This window comes from Citrus clementina, unplaced genomic scaffold, assembly GCF_000493195.1.
Source record: "Citrus clementina cultivar Clemenules unplaced genomic scaffold, Citrus_clementina_v1.0 scaffold_4, whole genome shotgun sequence".
Taxonomy (NCBI): domain Eukaryota; kingdom Viridiplantae; phylum Streptophyta; class Magnoliopsida; order Sapindales; family Rutaceae; genus Citrus; species Citrus x clementina.
The window spans coordinates 17,121,682-17,136,868 of NW_006262274.1; the positions used below are offsets into that span (position 1 = coordinate 17,121,682).

At 36.1% G+C, this 15,187-nt stretch overlaps 2 protein-coding genes and 1 pseudogene across 3 annotated transcripts; all 3 read right to left on the minus strand.

The window, feature by feature from the left end:
• Positions 1-46: 46 nt before the first annotated feature.
• On the minus strand, positions 47-4,506 carry LOC18044660 (putative disease resistance protein RGA3). 2 transcript variants are annotated; one of them, XR_002905920.1, is made up of 3 exons: positions 709-4,506; positions 423-575; positions 47-344 (listed from the first exon to the last, which is right to left on the minus strand). XR_002905920.1 is itself a non-coding variant. In XM_006437266.2 (3 exons), exons 1-3 carry the CDS (start codon positions 4,241-4,243, stop codon positions 337-339), a joined length of 3,600 nt encoding a protein of 1,199 aa, XP_006437329.1. In that variant the 5' UTR covers positions 4,244-4,505; the 3' UTR covers positions 47-336. The 2 variants fall into 2 exon arrangements, 1 of the variants encoding a protein (XP_006437329.1); XM_006437266.2 differs by having other exon boundaries at positions 519-575; positions 709-4,505.
• A 1,523-nt stretch (positions 4,507-6,029) lies between these two features.
• LOC18044661 (protein PHLOEM PROTEIN 2-LIKE A1) lies at positions 6,030-7,250 on the minus strand. Its single transcript, XM_006437269.2, has 3 exons — positions 7,047-7,250; positions 6,757-6,872; positions 6,030-6,620 (listed from the first exon to the last, which is right to left on the minus strand). The coding sequence occupies exons 1-3, from the start codon at positions 7,116-7,118 to the stop codon at positions 6,233-6,235; spliced, it is 576 nt and encodes a 191-aa protein (XP_006437332.1). The 5' UTR covers positions 7,119-7,250; the 3' UTR covers positions 6,030-6,232.
• A 1,969-nt stretch (positions 7,251-9,219) lies between these two features.
• On the minus strand, positions 9,220-10,069 carry LOC18044662 (annotated as a pseudogene).
• Positions 10,070-15,187: the final 5,118 nt, after the last annotated feature.

The following is a 15,187-nucleotide window of genomic DNA, read 5'->3' on the forward strand; positions in this document are numbered from 1 at the left end:
TGCATGAATGGAAAGGATATAGAGAAAATAAATAAATGCACATTCGTTAGGATCGAGTTTTGTCATCTCAACTTCAAATTTAACGCTGTATAATAAGACTAGAAAATAAGCAAACGGAAGGAAGCAAACAAGCTTTCATCTCCTGAAACTAGAAAAAAAGTAAAAGCAAACAAATTCACTTTTTTTTTAAAAGAAAAAATTGGACAAAGAAAACAAAATCAAACAACACACCACAACATGAAAGTATAAAACTGCAACTCTTCAAAGGGATTGTTGTTGAGCAGTGCAGCCTGCAGCATGGAAAGAAGACGCATGTAGTTCTGGCGATTGCGTTGTTCAAGGACCTACAAAAAGCATATCTAACATTTTAATACCATATAATATCGTTATTTTTACTACTATTAGTGGTCAAAATTCAATACCTGAGTAACACAATCAAATATCAATTCTGAATTTTCCTAATAATTGATGCCATTAGCTTCGCTATGCAAAATGTAGTAAGAGTATTGAGTACTTACTGCATCCTGCTAAGCCAGAAGGTTCCCCTTGTTCCATTTGCTTTCTCCCTTTTAGCCCTGAAAACATTTTGAAGCTTGGATTACATTCACGCAACGCAGGCACGTACACACACGCACACACATATAGTCATTCAAAGGTGAGGAAGCCCTCATAGTCAATTTGCATATATAGCTATGAAGTTGTACTAACCTCCACGGCCAACCAATGGACGATACCAAGATGCTTTCTTCTTCTCGGGCATAATTGGACTTCTATTGCAAATGAAATCAATCTCCAAGTCAGGAATGTCCTTGATTTTTGGCCATTCTGGTCCTTCAGCTTCCCCATCTCGACACTGTTGCGTTAGCAAGGGACAATTTTGAATGACCAAATGTTGAAGATTTTCAGGAAGACCATCCTCTGGAAAGGACTGGAGCAAGGGGCAATCTTCAATGTAAAAGTCCTTGAGTGAATTGAGGCTCTTCAGTGTCCCTCTTGGCCCAAGAGACTTCAGACTGGAGCATGATGCAATAATCAAACACTTGAGTGACGTTGGTAGCCCTTCATCTGGTAAAGTTTCAAGCTTTGGACAGCCTCGTATGGACAACAGATTGAGCGAGGTCAAGCTTTGCAATGCTCCTTCTCCGGATAAGGACACAAGGTCTTTGCAGTCTCTGATGTACAAAGCCTTCAGCCCCGGAAGATTAGGCCATCTTGGAAATGAATCTAGGTTTGAGATTTTGGAAAGGATCATGAAGTTCAGAGACCTGGTCTCGGGTATTGCTCTCACTAATGTTCCATCGGGACATCCTTCCAAAGCCAAAAGCTGAAGACGCTGACTGAATTCTGAATTCGGGAGGGCGCTCAATAAGTCACACCCGCTTATTTCCAGTTTCTGAGGAGCAAAGATCTGTGGCAGGCCCCGCAGCTTGGGACAGTTGATAGCTTTCATTTCCAGAAGTGTCTGAAATGAATGGAGCAGCAGGTGTTGACCCTGGCCATTGTCACTTGTGGGAATCACCCGCAGACATCTCTCGTTCCAATTTTCCAGTTCCAGATTGTCAACAAGTATTAGGAACTGCAGAAATGGAGTCACGGGAAGAGCCTTTAATGAGCAACACTTCTTGATCTTCATAACTCTTAGGTTTGGCATGCATTCTGGCAACTCATTCAGCCTGGGACAGTTACTAATCTTTAGCCTTCCAAGGAACCGGCAATCCTCATCATTTGGCCATTTCTCCAACTGCAGCATTCCTTTAATGTTGAGTACGCGAAGACTGGAAAGCTGACCAAGTGAGAGGATTCTGCAATTAGTGCAACCTTTTAAAGTCAAACTCACTAGATTCTGAAGCCGCCCATCTCTCATCCATTGTGGTAAGCTATTGCCGAAGTAGTTAAAGATTTGGAGCTCTTCCAGATTCGGATGAGGTTGCAGGTCCTCGAGCAGTCTCTCTTCATCACCTGATACATCTTGAGATTGAGGACTGCTATCTCTGTTATTGCTCCATTCAAATACCAGCTTGTGAAGACTCTCTTTCTCACTCAATTTTGCTTCCCCTCCGTTTACAGCATTTTCCAGCTTCGATATGTGAAGTTTTCCCGTAAGGTAAGGCAATTCCTTCAGTTCTTCAATTCGATATCCACTCTTGCTGCCAACCCGAAACACATGTAAGTTATGCAGATTGGTTAACTTTCCTATTCCAGCTGGCAATGTGGAACACTTGAACCAGAACATTTCCTCTAGCTCAAGATTACGAAGTTTAACTAGGTTGGCAAGATCCTTAGGCAGTTCCATTATCCAAATGCACCCTATGAGTTTCAAAGTTTGCAGATTGTAGAGGTTACATATTGAGTTGGGAAGTACCTTAATCTCAGTTCTCGAGAGGTCAAGGTAGCGCAACAGCTTCAACTCCTCAACAGAATCTGGCAGCACTGTCAGCGTACTCGAGCTCAAATCCAACAGGCGAAGATATTTGAGTTGATGAAAAATCTTATCAAGGGCACGCCCAAAATCCTTGAGGTGCTCGCCGAAGCTGGGGACTAGAAATGTCCGCAGCTTCTTAGAGTTTTCGACGACGCTCAAAGCAGGCTTCTCTACATGTTTACAAAGCAACGACACATGGCGTGTCTCCGGAGAGCAACAGCTACTGCATGATGACCTGTCATCCTTAACTTGGCAGACATGGCCGTAGGGGCTTGAAACAAATTGTGCCAAGTCATGGAAAAGATCATGCATCTGGTATTTCACCTTGTCATCGATATTCGAAGACTGGAAGAATGACCTCCCCAACAATTCATCAAAATATTCGATTCCAATCTCTTCTTCCCTTTCTTGGCGTCCTCCTCCTCTTGATTGAATCAGTGCTTCCGCCATCCAAAACTTGACCATCTCGGCCTTATCAAAAGCATAGGACTTGGGGAATATCGAACAAAGTGAAAAACAATGTTTCAGATAAGGAGGGAGATGGTCGTAACTTAATTTCAGAGGGGGCAGGATATGAGGCCCGTTTGAACTCCCTTCTTCGAGCTCCCATATGTCGCTGCTCAAGATTTTCCGCCACTTGTTTACATCATCATATTTGCGCAAGAAACCAGCAATTGCCTTTACTGCCAAAGGCAAACCTTTGCACTTGCCCACAATCTCTCTGCCGATGGCCTCCAAGTTCTGCTGCTGCATTCTGCTTGAAAAATTGCCTTGATTAAAGGCGATTTTCTTGAAAATTGACCAACATTGATCTTCAGGCAAATACTCAAGAAGATAAGGAGATCGTATGCCAATAATCTGCGAGACCCGAGCGGTACGACTGGTAACCAAAACTCTACTCCCCTTGTGTCCTTGTTTCAAGAGCTGTTGAAGCGGCTCCCATTTTCTGTAGTCCTCGTTCCAGACATCATCGAGAACGAGTAAGAATCGTTGGCCGGTCAAAAACTCAAGAAGACGGGTCTCCAACAGGCTTATTGACGAAGTGCTCTGCTCCATCTTTGAATGAAATTCTATCATCCCTTTAAGAATCCTTGGCAAGTCGTAGTCAACAGTCACACAGACCCACATCCTGGATTCAAAGTGTTCTCTAACTCTCTCTTCATTGAAGAGTAGTTGAGCAAGTGTTGTCTTGCCAAGCCCCGGCATCCCAATGATTGGAATGACAAAGGCGTCATCTTCCTTGTCAAATTCATCCGATAGCAGCATATGCAAAATTCTTTCTTTGTCATCATCCCTGCCAAAAACATTTGCTGTGTCAATGAACGAACCTGTCAGTGGCAGCTCCTGGTCCTGGTTATGATTCCGAGAGTTGCCACTGTTGTTGTTAACACCGCTGCTGAGATGAAACTTTTCTTTTTCCTCAGTAATAACATCAAGTCTATCTAAAATTTTCTTAATCCTCTGGGCGGCATCATATTGATAGGAAATTTTATTACCGCTGATGGGAGTCCGAACTCTACGCAGCTTTTGCTTTCTCTTATGCATAGCAACTTGAGTTGCAAAAGTCTCCAGTATGTCTTCGGCGTCATAAGCTGCATTTCTGAGCTTGCCAAGCCAATCTTTCAACTGGGGTACCTTCAGTTGTCTCTCCTCTGCATCTTCAAGGACAGCTTTGATACTTGTTAGTTTGCTCAACAACTTTTCAACTTCACTCTTTACGCCAAGCACCGAACCAACCTCTTCTTTGATCAAAGACACAGCAGCTTCAATTGCTTTTTCAACGATAGGCTGCACCACAAGCGACACTACCAGTTCGGCCATCAATTCTGCTTCTGTTTCTAGCTGATCTTCTAATCTGCGCGACCCTCAAGTTAATCAATTTGTGTGGAGGAATCTGAGAGAGAAATTTCAAGTGGGTTTGTTTGTCTATGTATGAGCACTGGGGGAAGCTGATAGGATATTTAAGCAAGACTTGGGGAGTCAGGAGAGGTAGGTAGCAATCGCTTCCATGGAAAGAGTCAGCAGAGGTAAGTAGCAATTGCTTCCGCGGAAATTTCAGCGAAATTTAATTTCAAGGCTAAGCTCAGCTTTGCGCGTGAGTTAATATGTAATTAAATTTAGACCGTACACTACTGTAAATGCAAGTATGATAGAAAGTTGTAAAATGATCGGTACAACTTAGTTCTTTTTCATTGGGTTCAAATTTAAAGTTATTTTTGCCTTTATTAATAAATTAAACAGGAATTTTTTCTTTATATGCCAACGCGGCTACGCCCATAAAAATTATACAAGTATATATATATATATATCCAACTAAATGTATTATCAAAATACAATAATTCTCAGGTGCCACGTCTGTAGTTTTATGAAAGTGCCAAAGGTCAAAAACCAAGAGGACTCCTATCAGATAAATACTCGGTCACCTATGACAAAGTCCTGCTTAAGCAAAACGCGCCGTGTGTAACGTACGCGGACGAGAAGGATCAGAGGATAGACGCCAAGAAGCATACTTTCTCAGCATTTAATTTCTATGTCGGGGAACAGTGTTCTAGAAGTCAGGGATTAGGCCCCTTTGAGTCAATGCAGATGTTGACTTCTTCTCGAAACTTGTAATCATGTACGTCAATTACAACAAAAGTCTTGATTAAGTAAACACGCGGTGCCGTATCGATGAAAGAGGAAGATAGCAGGATAAAAAATATATCCCCTACTTACATAATAATTTTTTAAAATAAATATATAAATATCATAATATTATTTATTTATTATATATTTAATATAATCCTTTTATGTATTTTAAAATTTTTAACTGATGAGTAGTCGTGCGAGGATTATAAAATTATAATTATAATTATAAAAAAAGTGATGGTATATTTATAAATTTATCTTATATAAATTGATTTGACATTAATTAATTAATTGAATAAAAATATAAAATAATAAAAATAAATCATATGAATAAAGAAATATCTAATTCAACTAATTTAATCATGTCACGACTGTTTGTACAAAATAAATATATATAAAAATTTATAATTATATTATTACAAATATAATAAAAGTAACTTTTAGTTGAGTCATTACTATTTATAGGGCCAAAAAAAATGACACGACAATCCGTTTTTGTAAACTTTACAGGTCCGCATTCAAAATTTTCATTCGTACATATATCACTCTTGGCTTAAATATAGGAGCTGGCTAAGTTACAGATCCAACTGTAGCCAACTCTCATTTGCACGGGTTTTCTCTCTCCTCACGACACGTGTGTTGCTTCCCATTGGGTGTGTACGTTACGAATAGAAGGGTACATTTTTCATAAGAGTAAAGTTATAATTAGTTGATTGATGATAAAGTCAATCAATACATTACACATGGTAAATAATAATTGGTGATACATTACTTGCCATATAAACAGTGTATTTGAACTAAATAAGTATTAACAAATTGTATCATGCTGCTCACAGCCTCACAATATAATAGGCGAAGTTTTATTCATTAATTTTTCATTTTTCAACTTAAAAAAAAAAAAAAAAAAAAAAAAACAGATGACAGAACAATCCATTGGAAATGATTGGAATAAATTTGGAGTAAATTTAATCTAAAGAAATGAATCAAAACGTAAATATTTCATACATCTATCACTAATTTTCGTAGTTTACATTCAGATGTTACGGATGAAAAACAGATATATATATAAGGATTCTATTAGAACTAGATTGCGTAGGAGGAAAAAAAAAAATGAAAACTTAAACATGGCAGGCGGCCGGCCACAAGCAAGTGCACGAGTAGAAAGAAGCGCGATGAAAGTTGTCAGTTAATTTTTGGCCTAAGAACGGCAGCTTTAATAATGAGTCCAGATTTCCAGTGGCCTCCATGCTCAAAAAAATCAAAGAAAACTTCAGCCGTACTTTCGGATCCATCATTATTAGTCTCCGTTAAGAAGTTGCCGACGCAGAGCTCAAACCATTCTCCTCTGGGCTTCTCCAAGAGGCTCACTTGGCGATTCTGCACTTTCCCATCGGCAGGCAGTGAGAGCTTGAGGCTGACCGGTGCTTCCCATCCAAATGCTGCATTTGTCAACTTCACCACGTACACGATCTCATACATAACCCCCGGGGACAGTTCCGATATCTTGAACTTGCCTCTTACATCCATCCAGCATACGTGGCTTAGTTTCACCACTTCTATGTTTTCATCACTGCATACATACATATATATATATATATATATATATATATGTACGTTTGTTAATTTATTCATTTATTTATTTTAAATAAAATGTCTTTATACATAATCGATAACGAGATTTGGATTGGATTCAGTGCTGATCTGACCTCGTTTCTTTGAAGCAATTCCAAGTCCAGTGATCGCGGTTGCCCCAAGTAACAAAAAGTGACCTGGGATACAGCACGAAGCACTTATACCCCGTCTTGTTATCGATCCATGTTTTCTGTATATATATATATATATATATATATATAGGATTGCATAAATCATTAGTTTATAAGCTTAAGTAATAATTAATTGTTTAATAAAACAATTATCAGCACAACATAAACAATCCAACCATTTAATTTGCAAATTAAGAGAAATAAAGAAAGAGATGAGGGAGACAAGATTGGACCTTCCTCTTGTATTCGAGGAATTCTTCATGAGTCTTGTTCGTTTCTGTTGCAGCCTTCTTCTTGAAATTCATTGATTTAATCTGAAGTGAACCGTCGGTGAAGCTGTTTTATATATATATATTGCTCTTTAAAACTCTGTGTATTATTATATGTATATCTTCTTCTTATATATAGATAGTTCTTATTATTTTGTTTTATCAATTTATATCGATTATCGAATTGATGATGAAGTTTCTTTCTTATCTATTAATGGCAGAAGAAATTTGGAAAGGCGCAATGAAAAGTGAATACTGTTCCCAAGCGCGGGTGTGGGTCACCTAATACAGAGTATGGTGCACCGCGTGGACCCCACACTGCCTGCCTTAGATGACTTTTTCTTTTATTTAGAAAAAAAAATGTTTTCTTTTTGAAAAATTAAAAAAAATATATTGAAATTATGCAAGCTGACTATCATGCGAACTTTAATTATTAAAATGGTGACTATCATGCAAGTATTTTATGTAAGTTGGCTTTTTAAAATAGTTTTTAAAAAATATGAGGTATGCCAAAATTTAAATTAATTTTTCAACCCATAATATTTTAAAATTTAAATTATCGTGGCTGATTAATCTCGGCCGAAAGTATTTTCTAAATGGGAAAATGACTAACACACCTCTAATGTTTGGATAAATGGATAAAAACTCTCTTAATGTTTTAAAAAAAAAGACATCTACATCTATATTCATTAACGAGAATCGTTTCACTAAATAATTAAAAGGTTAATATCGTAATTGCATATTAATAACAAATGAATTGACAAAAAAACCAAACACTTGACTCACACAAGCAGAACACGCGCACGCACACTTAACACACACGAACAAAACACACACACTCGCGCTGGTAGCCTATGGAACTGCTCACGATGCTGGAAGATGCTGGAACTGCTCGCGATCGAGGAAGCCACTGGTGCTGCTGCTCGTGCGTTGCTACTGCTCATGCGTCTGGTTGCTGCTCTCCATGTGGCCGCTGCTCGTGCATCTCCAATCCACGGTTCAATTCCCTTAAATTAGTTTTTCTCTCTTTAATTTTCATTTTTTATTTTTTTTTTACTAAATCAACTTTATTTAGTTATTTCATCTAAGTTAAACAGTGTTCATATGGAATTACTTATCTCATCTAAGTTAAACATGTGTGCTCTGAGTTAATTTGATGCATATGTGATGAATAGAGTTCTTAACTTGTCTGGGTTATTGGAGATTTATTTTATTTTATCAATTTTTAGATGTGCACGGAATAAATGAATCAATTTTATTTTGTTAGATGTAATCAGTTTGGTTATGGTGTCTCTCAAACTTGTGATTGTGGTGTCTATTAAATTTGTGGGATACCAAAGATTAATATTTATAATGTGTATGTATGTGTATATATCAAACAAAATATATCACGTAATTGAGCATCCATATATTTATGTATATATATCACACAAAATATATCATATAATTGAGTATCCATTTCCTTCGCCCTCGTCATAATCATGATCATCACTGAAATTATGTATAGGATCATACGGTGGACCTAATATATATGTATCTGCCTGGTTAGTGATACATAAGAATTAAAACACATATCACGAATTAAGCTAAAACAATTCAACACTTTATAAGAAGTCGCCATGGAGGCAATTACATTAATTTTTTTTTCATTTAATTTGGGCACAACGTACTCATTTAAGTTGACTTTGGTGGTTAGAATATAATTTTTAAACTACATTTTTTTGTACTTTATTCAGACCTAATGGAAACAAATCACAAATTTATTTCGGAGTAAATGAAAATTTCAAAAATACAGTATAAATTGACTTTATTCCCTAATGTATATAGAGACTTTATCTATTCATTTGTAAGAGTATGATATATCAAATTACTGTTTTTAAAAAAATAAACATATTACGTAAATTTATACATAATTATTTGGAATATAACTCACGCACCCATAGAAATTCGAATCTAGTACGTGAGCCTTAGAAAGACCACTCCTCACCTAATCAAAAGCTAGGCCTCAGCTTCAAATCCAAGTTTATACATTCGCCATATCTAGGTATCCAATAAATATTAATAACCCATAGAAAAGACAACTGATGAGTGGCGGCCAGGTGCGGGAACAAGATGGTGATGGGATCCGGAGTCAGTTTTATTTCGGCCTAAGAATAGCACCTTTAATTATAAGACCAGATTTCCAGTGGCCTGCAATCTGGGTAAGATTAAAGCTTACTTCAGCAGTTTCGGATGAAGATGAAGAAGATCCATAAATATTCTGATCTGTTAAGAAGTTGGCAACACTGAGTCCAATCCATTGTCCCCTGGGCTTCTCCCCAAAAGGCTAACTTGGCGATTTTGCACTTTCCCATTAGGGAGTGTGAGTTTGAGAATGACTGGAGCTTCCCATCCATATGCTGCCTGCATTTGTCAACTTTACCACATAAACTAGTTCATACAAAACCACCGGCCAAAGATCTGATATTTTGAATGTGCCACTTACGTCCAGCCAGCACACACAAATTAGTTTCACCACTTCTATGTTTTCGTCGCTGCATGCATGTATCATGTATCATGTATCACGTATCATGTATCATGCATGCATACTGTTGTTAATTTGCGAATATTGTGATGTTTTAACTTCAAAATTTCTTTAAATGGAAAATTCAGAGGTTGATTAGTTACCTTGTTTCTTTGAAGCACCTCCAATCCCAGTATTGCCTGTTACTCCAGTGACATCTATAAAGTGACCTGGGATACAGCATAAAGCAATTGTACCCGGACTTGTTATCGATCCATCTCTTCTGCATTCAAGCATAATCATTAATAACAAAAATGAGGATTTAAACTTCGTTTAATAATATTAGTCTAATTAAGCTGATTAATATATGCAATGCAAGAGAATTAAAGAAAAAGAGATCAAATATATCGACCTTTCTCTTGTGTTCGAGGAATTCTTCAGCACTCTCGTGTTTTGCTGCCGCCGCCGCCTTCTTGAAATTCATTTATTTAATCTGAATTCTGATTACACCTTTAAGCTACTTCTCTTTGAATTAACTTGTCTTCTTTGTTTGTTCTTTAAACTCAATGAAGTTTCTTAAATTTCTACTACATTGTAAAGCAAAATGGAAACCTGGGAAAGTGATATTGAATTTGATCATCATGCTTTTCAAAATACTTTTCGGATTGAGGAATTATCGGCATAATTGCACACATGGAACAAGTACACTCCATATGTTATCACTTTCTTCTTTTCTTTTCTTTTTCTTTTAGGTAAATGGCACAACACAAGGTTTAGTAACCACATAGAGACTTCGATAATTTAAAAATTGTCACACAAACTCATTTTCTTTTCTTAACATTTACACCCTTTGATTATAAATTTATAATGACTCCAGCTTGGATTTTTCTATGTTGTTGTAATAAATTCTTACGGCATTGACATGCAGTAGTGTCATTATGGATCTTTGGACTTAGATGTTTTAATCTTTACCGTTGATTTAATTTTGTAGATCATAACTAATTGCTTAATAATTAATAGATAATACTCAAGTTCATGGATACACTTTTATTTTTTATAATTTAATCAATATTTTCTAAATCTTCAAACAGAATTAAAAATTAAACATGCTAATACACACACACTAATTTAGATGTGCAAATAACAATTATGGATTATTCAATCTTCAACAACACATGCTAATGCAGAACCTTTTTGTTATTTATAATTGTAACAAGATAATTCTGAATTCTTAGTTTTATTCATTGTCTAACTTCTTTTTTTTTTTTTTTTGGTGAAATTATTCATTGGCTAAGATTGGGTTGAATTATTTATTGCAATATTTATTAATCTAACAAATTTTTTGGTCAATATTTCCCATAAAAGTCCAAATCCAATGTCGGCAAAGAAGAAAGCATATTATTCAGCAGCAGCTTGCCGTCGTCAATTGTTTTGCAATGGAGGTTAGTATAACTAACTGTTCGTCTACTCACGCATGCATGTTTATTCATTTCAAGATCTCATTGTACATTTCTTATATATATATATATTTAAACCTTAAAAGTTTTAGTAAATCTCTTATATATCCTAAACTCAATAAAGTTTATAAGAACACACAGTGAGAGAAATGAAAACCACAAAACGAGAAACCTTAGAACAAGTTAAATTTGTGAGTTTTAAAACATGTTAGGTTTGTTAGAAAGCTAAAGATTAGGCTAAGCATAAAACTTTGTAATTCTAATGCATTTGGATTAAGTGCTGATAGGTACTTATAATGTTGTAATTAGTAGTTATTCAATAAGAACAACTTGCAGTTAGATAGTAATTATATATTGTTATAGTAGGTGCATATAGATTATAAAATCATAATAATCTAATCGGAAATGACAAAAAAAAAAAAAGGAACTTGTCATTAATCATAAGTTAGCTAAATAATAAAAAAAACAATACTTGATAAATATCAATTCTAAACAAAATGCAGTAATCAAGGTAATAGATGGAATATTAATCTAGAAATGTTTTTCAGAACAATTACAAAGCTGTGTTTGATTAAGTATTTTTTAACGATATTTTCCAAACATAAATGCCCATTGTTAAGGTGTGCGCTTGAGAGGATGGGTTGTTGACATTGATTTAAATTTTAGAGACCAAAAAGGTTTATGTTGAGTTTAGAAAGATGATTAAATTCTCTGCTATCGATGCTACTTGGGTTTTTGTCCAGTGGTGAATCATTGCCTTTAAAGTTAAGTATGACTTTGAGGGTAATGGTTCGAGATATCATGGACTCAAAAACCTTCCTCAATTAAGTTTAATTGTGTGGAGATTATTTATAAAAAAATTTCTCCCGTGTGGAATGCGAGTGGAGTAGAGACACCATTCCTCAGTGAGGATTATTTATCCGGGTATGTACTTCATATAATTAAATTTAATAATGTGTACTTCATCTAATTAAATGTGTTTTAGATAGATTTTTTGGGTAGAAAAAGGTAAACATATCTAGAACAATAAATTTGTATTTGTAGGGGAAACGGGGTTCCTCACTGGTTTGTTGTGTGCGGTGTATCTGAATTTTAGGGAGGTGAGAAGGGAAGAGGGAGTGGTAACAATGGTGAAAGGTTTAAACCAAGAAAGATGTCCTTCGAAGCGAGCTTCACGCCTGCAAAACAGTGAAATAGAGGTTAGAGGTGAAGCCGGGGTACCCCGACGTTCACACTCCGATACTCAAATTAGCAAACTCAAGCTTTTTTTATAGCAAAGAGAGCTTGCCACCCCTCTGTAAGTCAAGGTTTAAGGTTGAAGAAAACTTATTTTGTGGAGTGTGAGTGTTCATGAGTGAATGAGAACATGATGGAGACTAACACCTAGGCACCTTTAGATATAGAGTACCTAAGCTGCCACGTGACGTATCCTTTTTGGTTAACGTCTTTTTATCGCTTTATGATTTTTGGGCCGTTATGTGCATGTTCGTGGCGTATCTCATCCTTTGGAAATGTGGCGCACGCTGGAGAGTGGTCCAGGGTACCTCTACAGTGGTTGTTGGGTAGGCGGCTGAGGACCACTGTCCTTGGGACAATGTCCTTCACTTTTGGCAAAGGTGGCAAGCAGTTGTCCCCCCCTTTTTAGTACGACGTTTTAATATTTAATTCTAGCAAACTCAAATATTATCCTTCAAGATATGGAGATATTTCCCATAACAGACTTTTTTAGAGGATTCTCCTGAGTCGGATCTGTCGGGTACCTCAAATTATATGGGGTATCCCGATCTATGCGGGGTACCTCGTGTTACTCGGGAGTTATGCTGGGTACCTATAATTATGTCGGGTACCTCTAATCATGTAGGGTTTCTCTATTCGTGCGGGGTACCTCGAATCATGCCGGATACCTCGGATTATATTGGAGTTATTCCGTACATCGACACGTGGCATTCTGCTATCATATTTTTTTCCCCAAACAAAATGTAATAATGAAAGTTCTAGTTATATATTTGGAGTAGAGACACCCTTCCTCAGTGAGGATTATTTATCTGGGTATGTACTTCATATAATTAAATGTAATAATATAAGTTCTAGTTATATATTTGGTTGTAAATATCAGTGTAATCCTATAATGTTATGACAGATGTAATAATGTAAGTTCTAGTTATATATTTAGTTGTAAATATCAGTGTAATGATCTACTGTCATACTAGTTATAAATATCTATATAATACAATAATATAATACAGTAACCTGATACTTAATCAATAAAAAAAAAATCTCTACTATCAATACGGTCTTAAAATTTTAAATATGCCTATTTACTTTCTCAGGTCCCTGAACATGCTACATCGCTTTACGACAATCCCCTTGAAGCGTTGCAGTTATACGTTGTGATATTGTTTTCTTTGTCAAAAATAAAAAATAAAAAGAGCTAATTTTGGATTATTCCTGGTAACTTAACTATCTTTAAATTATTTTTTTAATTTTTGAAAGCTTTAATTTATCTTCACGAGGAAAAAAGAAAAGAAAATCATTAACCCACCTCATTTTTTTTCTTTATCTTTTGTTTGAATGAAAATAGAGTTAACTCGAGATTTTTTAAAAGTGAGAGAAATTTAAAGATAGTTAATTCCAGAGGTAATACGAAATTGACCCGAACAAAAAACAGTTCAATGGAGTGATTTTGTAATTTTTTTTTTCTATTTTGCTATTTTCAAAGGGGTAGAAACTTGTTTGTTTGTCTCCCCTCGGTGTGTTAATGTGCGTGTTTTCGATCTATATTTGGGGAGGATAGCTATTAGCTCATCCTTTCACAATATAACCCTTTGCCCTTTGGGATGTTTCTTGCTTTTCTTTGGTAATTATCCATCTCTCTCTTTTTTTGTTTTTAAATATAGATGGGGATGAGAAATTTCACACACAAAACTAGTTATACACCATTAATCAATTAATTAGTATCTAAATTAGAACTGTACCCATGACAACATATTCTGCTGTTGTTAATATGCTACTAGTTTACACAGAAATAAGTAGAGCACAATTACAAGGAATGCTCCCAAGCTAAACCCTTCAGCGTCATGGCCTGAGCTACTGCTTTGATCATTGACTGCAGGAGAAAACGGCGGCGGCCGAGCGGGGGAAGTGGAAGAGAGAGTTGAGAACAACTGCACAAGTAGTAGTATCAGAAGAAGAAGAGCTATGACGAGGGAAATGTTAGGACCAATGATCACCATCCCAAGTATGATCATTATGACAGAGGGCACCAACGGTGATGGCCCTGCCTCTCTGCTTGCCATTCCTCTCACTGATCTCTTTCTCTTTTATCTTGCTCTATGTAGTTAACGAAAAGATTGCCTGCTACAGCTATAAATATAAGAGTGTCCTTTGGTTTGTCTTCTTTGGCCAGATATAGTATAATGTTTTTTTTTGTGCCCAAAACCTATTTGGAGCTCTAATCAGTTTGTTTCTGGATACTCCAGGTTTTTTTTTTTTTTTTTTTTTAAATTCTTACACTGATTGATTGAGAGGTACATACAGCAAGAACCTACGTACACTAGTAGGAGTACTAAGACTTTGTCAAATAAATATGGTGGAAGTTAGCTTCAGGGTCAATCACGACCAACTATTATTTATTTATTATGAGGGAGTGATGAGCAAATGAAAGAGATGAAGAGACTAACTGGGAACCATAGATTTTGTCAAATTAATGAAAACGACTGTGTTTGATCATCTAGCATGCAACAGGATCATGATCTTCAAATTCAATAATTCGGTACTGGATTTTTTAATAGCTGATGGTGGTGGAATTTCTGCATGAAAAAAGGTAGGATATAAACCAGAAAAATCAATAAAGCATGTCATGCATGTTACATTGCTACTCCAAGCGAGTAAATTTTTCTATATCGGATATGACTTGTTACGATCAAGTTGTTTTCTTTAATAAAAGTTCAAATCAAGAGAGAAATCTCGACGTCTAGACTATGACATGGACAGCGGGACACGTATGATGAATTAGATGCTGATTACTCTTCACATAGCTCCTGTACAACATAATGATTCATTATACTATGGAAATACGTCTAACTGCGTAGCCAGTGCCACAATTAAATTCGTGCTACTTTTCAGTTCAGCGAACATATTATCTC

Bases quoted from the DNA above. Each gene is read 5' to 3' on its own strand.
- LOC18044661 (XM_006437269.2), bottom strand. From the start codon at position 7,118: ATGAATTTCAAGAAGAAGGCTGCAACAGAAACGAACAAGACTCATGAA. The intron at 6,873-7,046 runs GTCCAATCTTGT...ATATATATACAG, and splicing joins TCCTCGAATACAAGAGGAAG to AAAACATGGATCGATAACAA. The intron at 6,621-6,756 runs GTCAGATCAGCA...GTATGTATGCAG, and splicing joins AATTGCTTCAAAGAAACGAG to TGATGAAAACATAGAAGTGG.
- LOC18044660 (XM_006437266.2), bottom strand. From the start codon at position 4,243: ATGGCCGAACTGGTAGTGTCGCTTGTGGTGCAGCCTATCGTTGAAAAA. The intron at 576-708 runs GTTAGTACAACT...AAATGTTTTCAG, and splicing joins TCCATTGGTTGGCCGTGGAG to GGCTAAAAGGGAGAAAGCAA.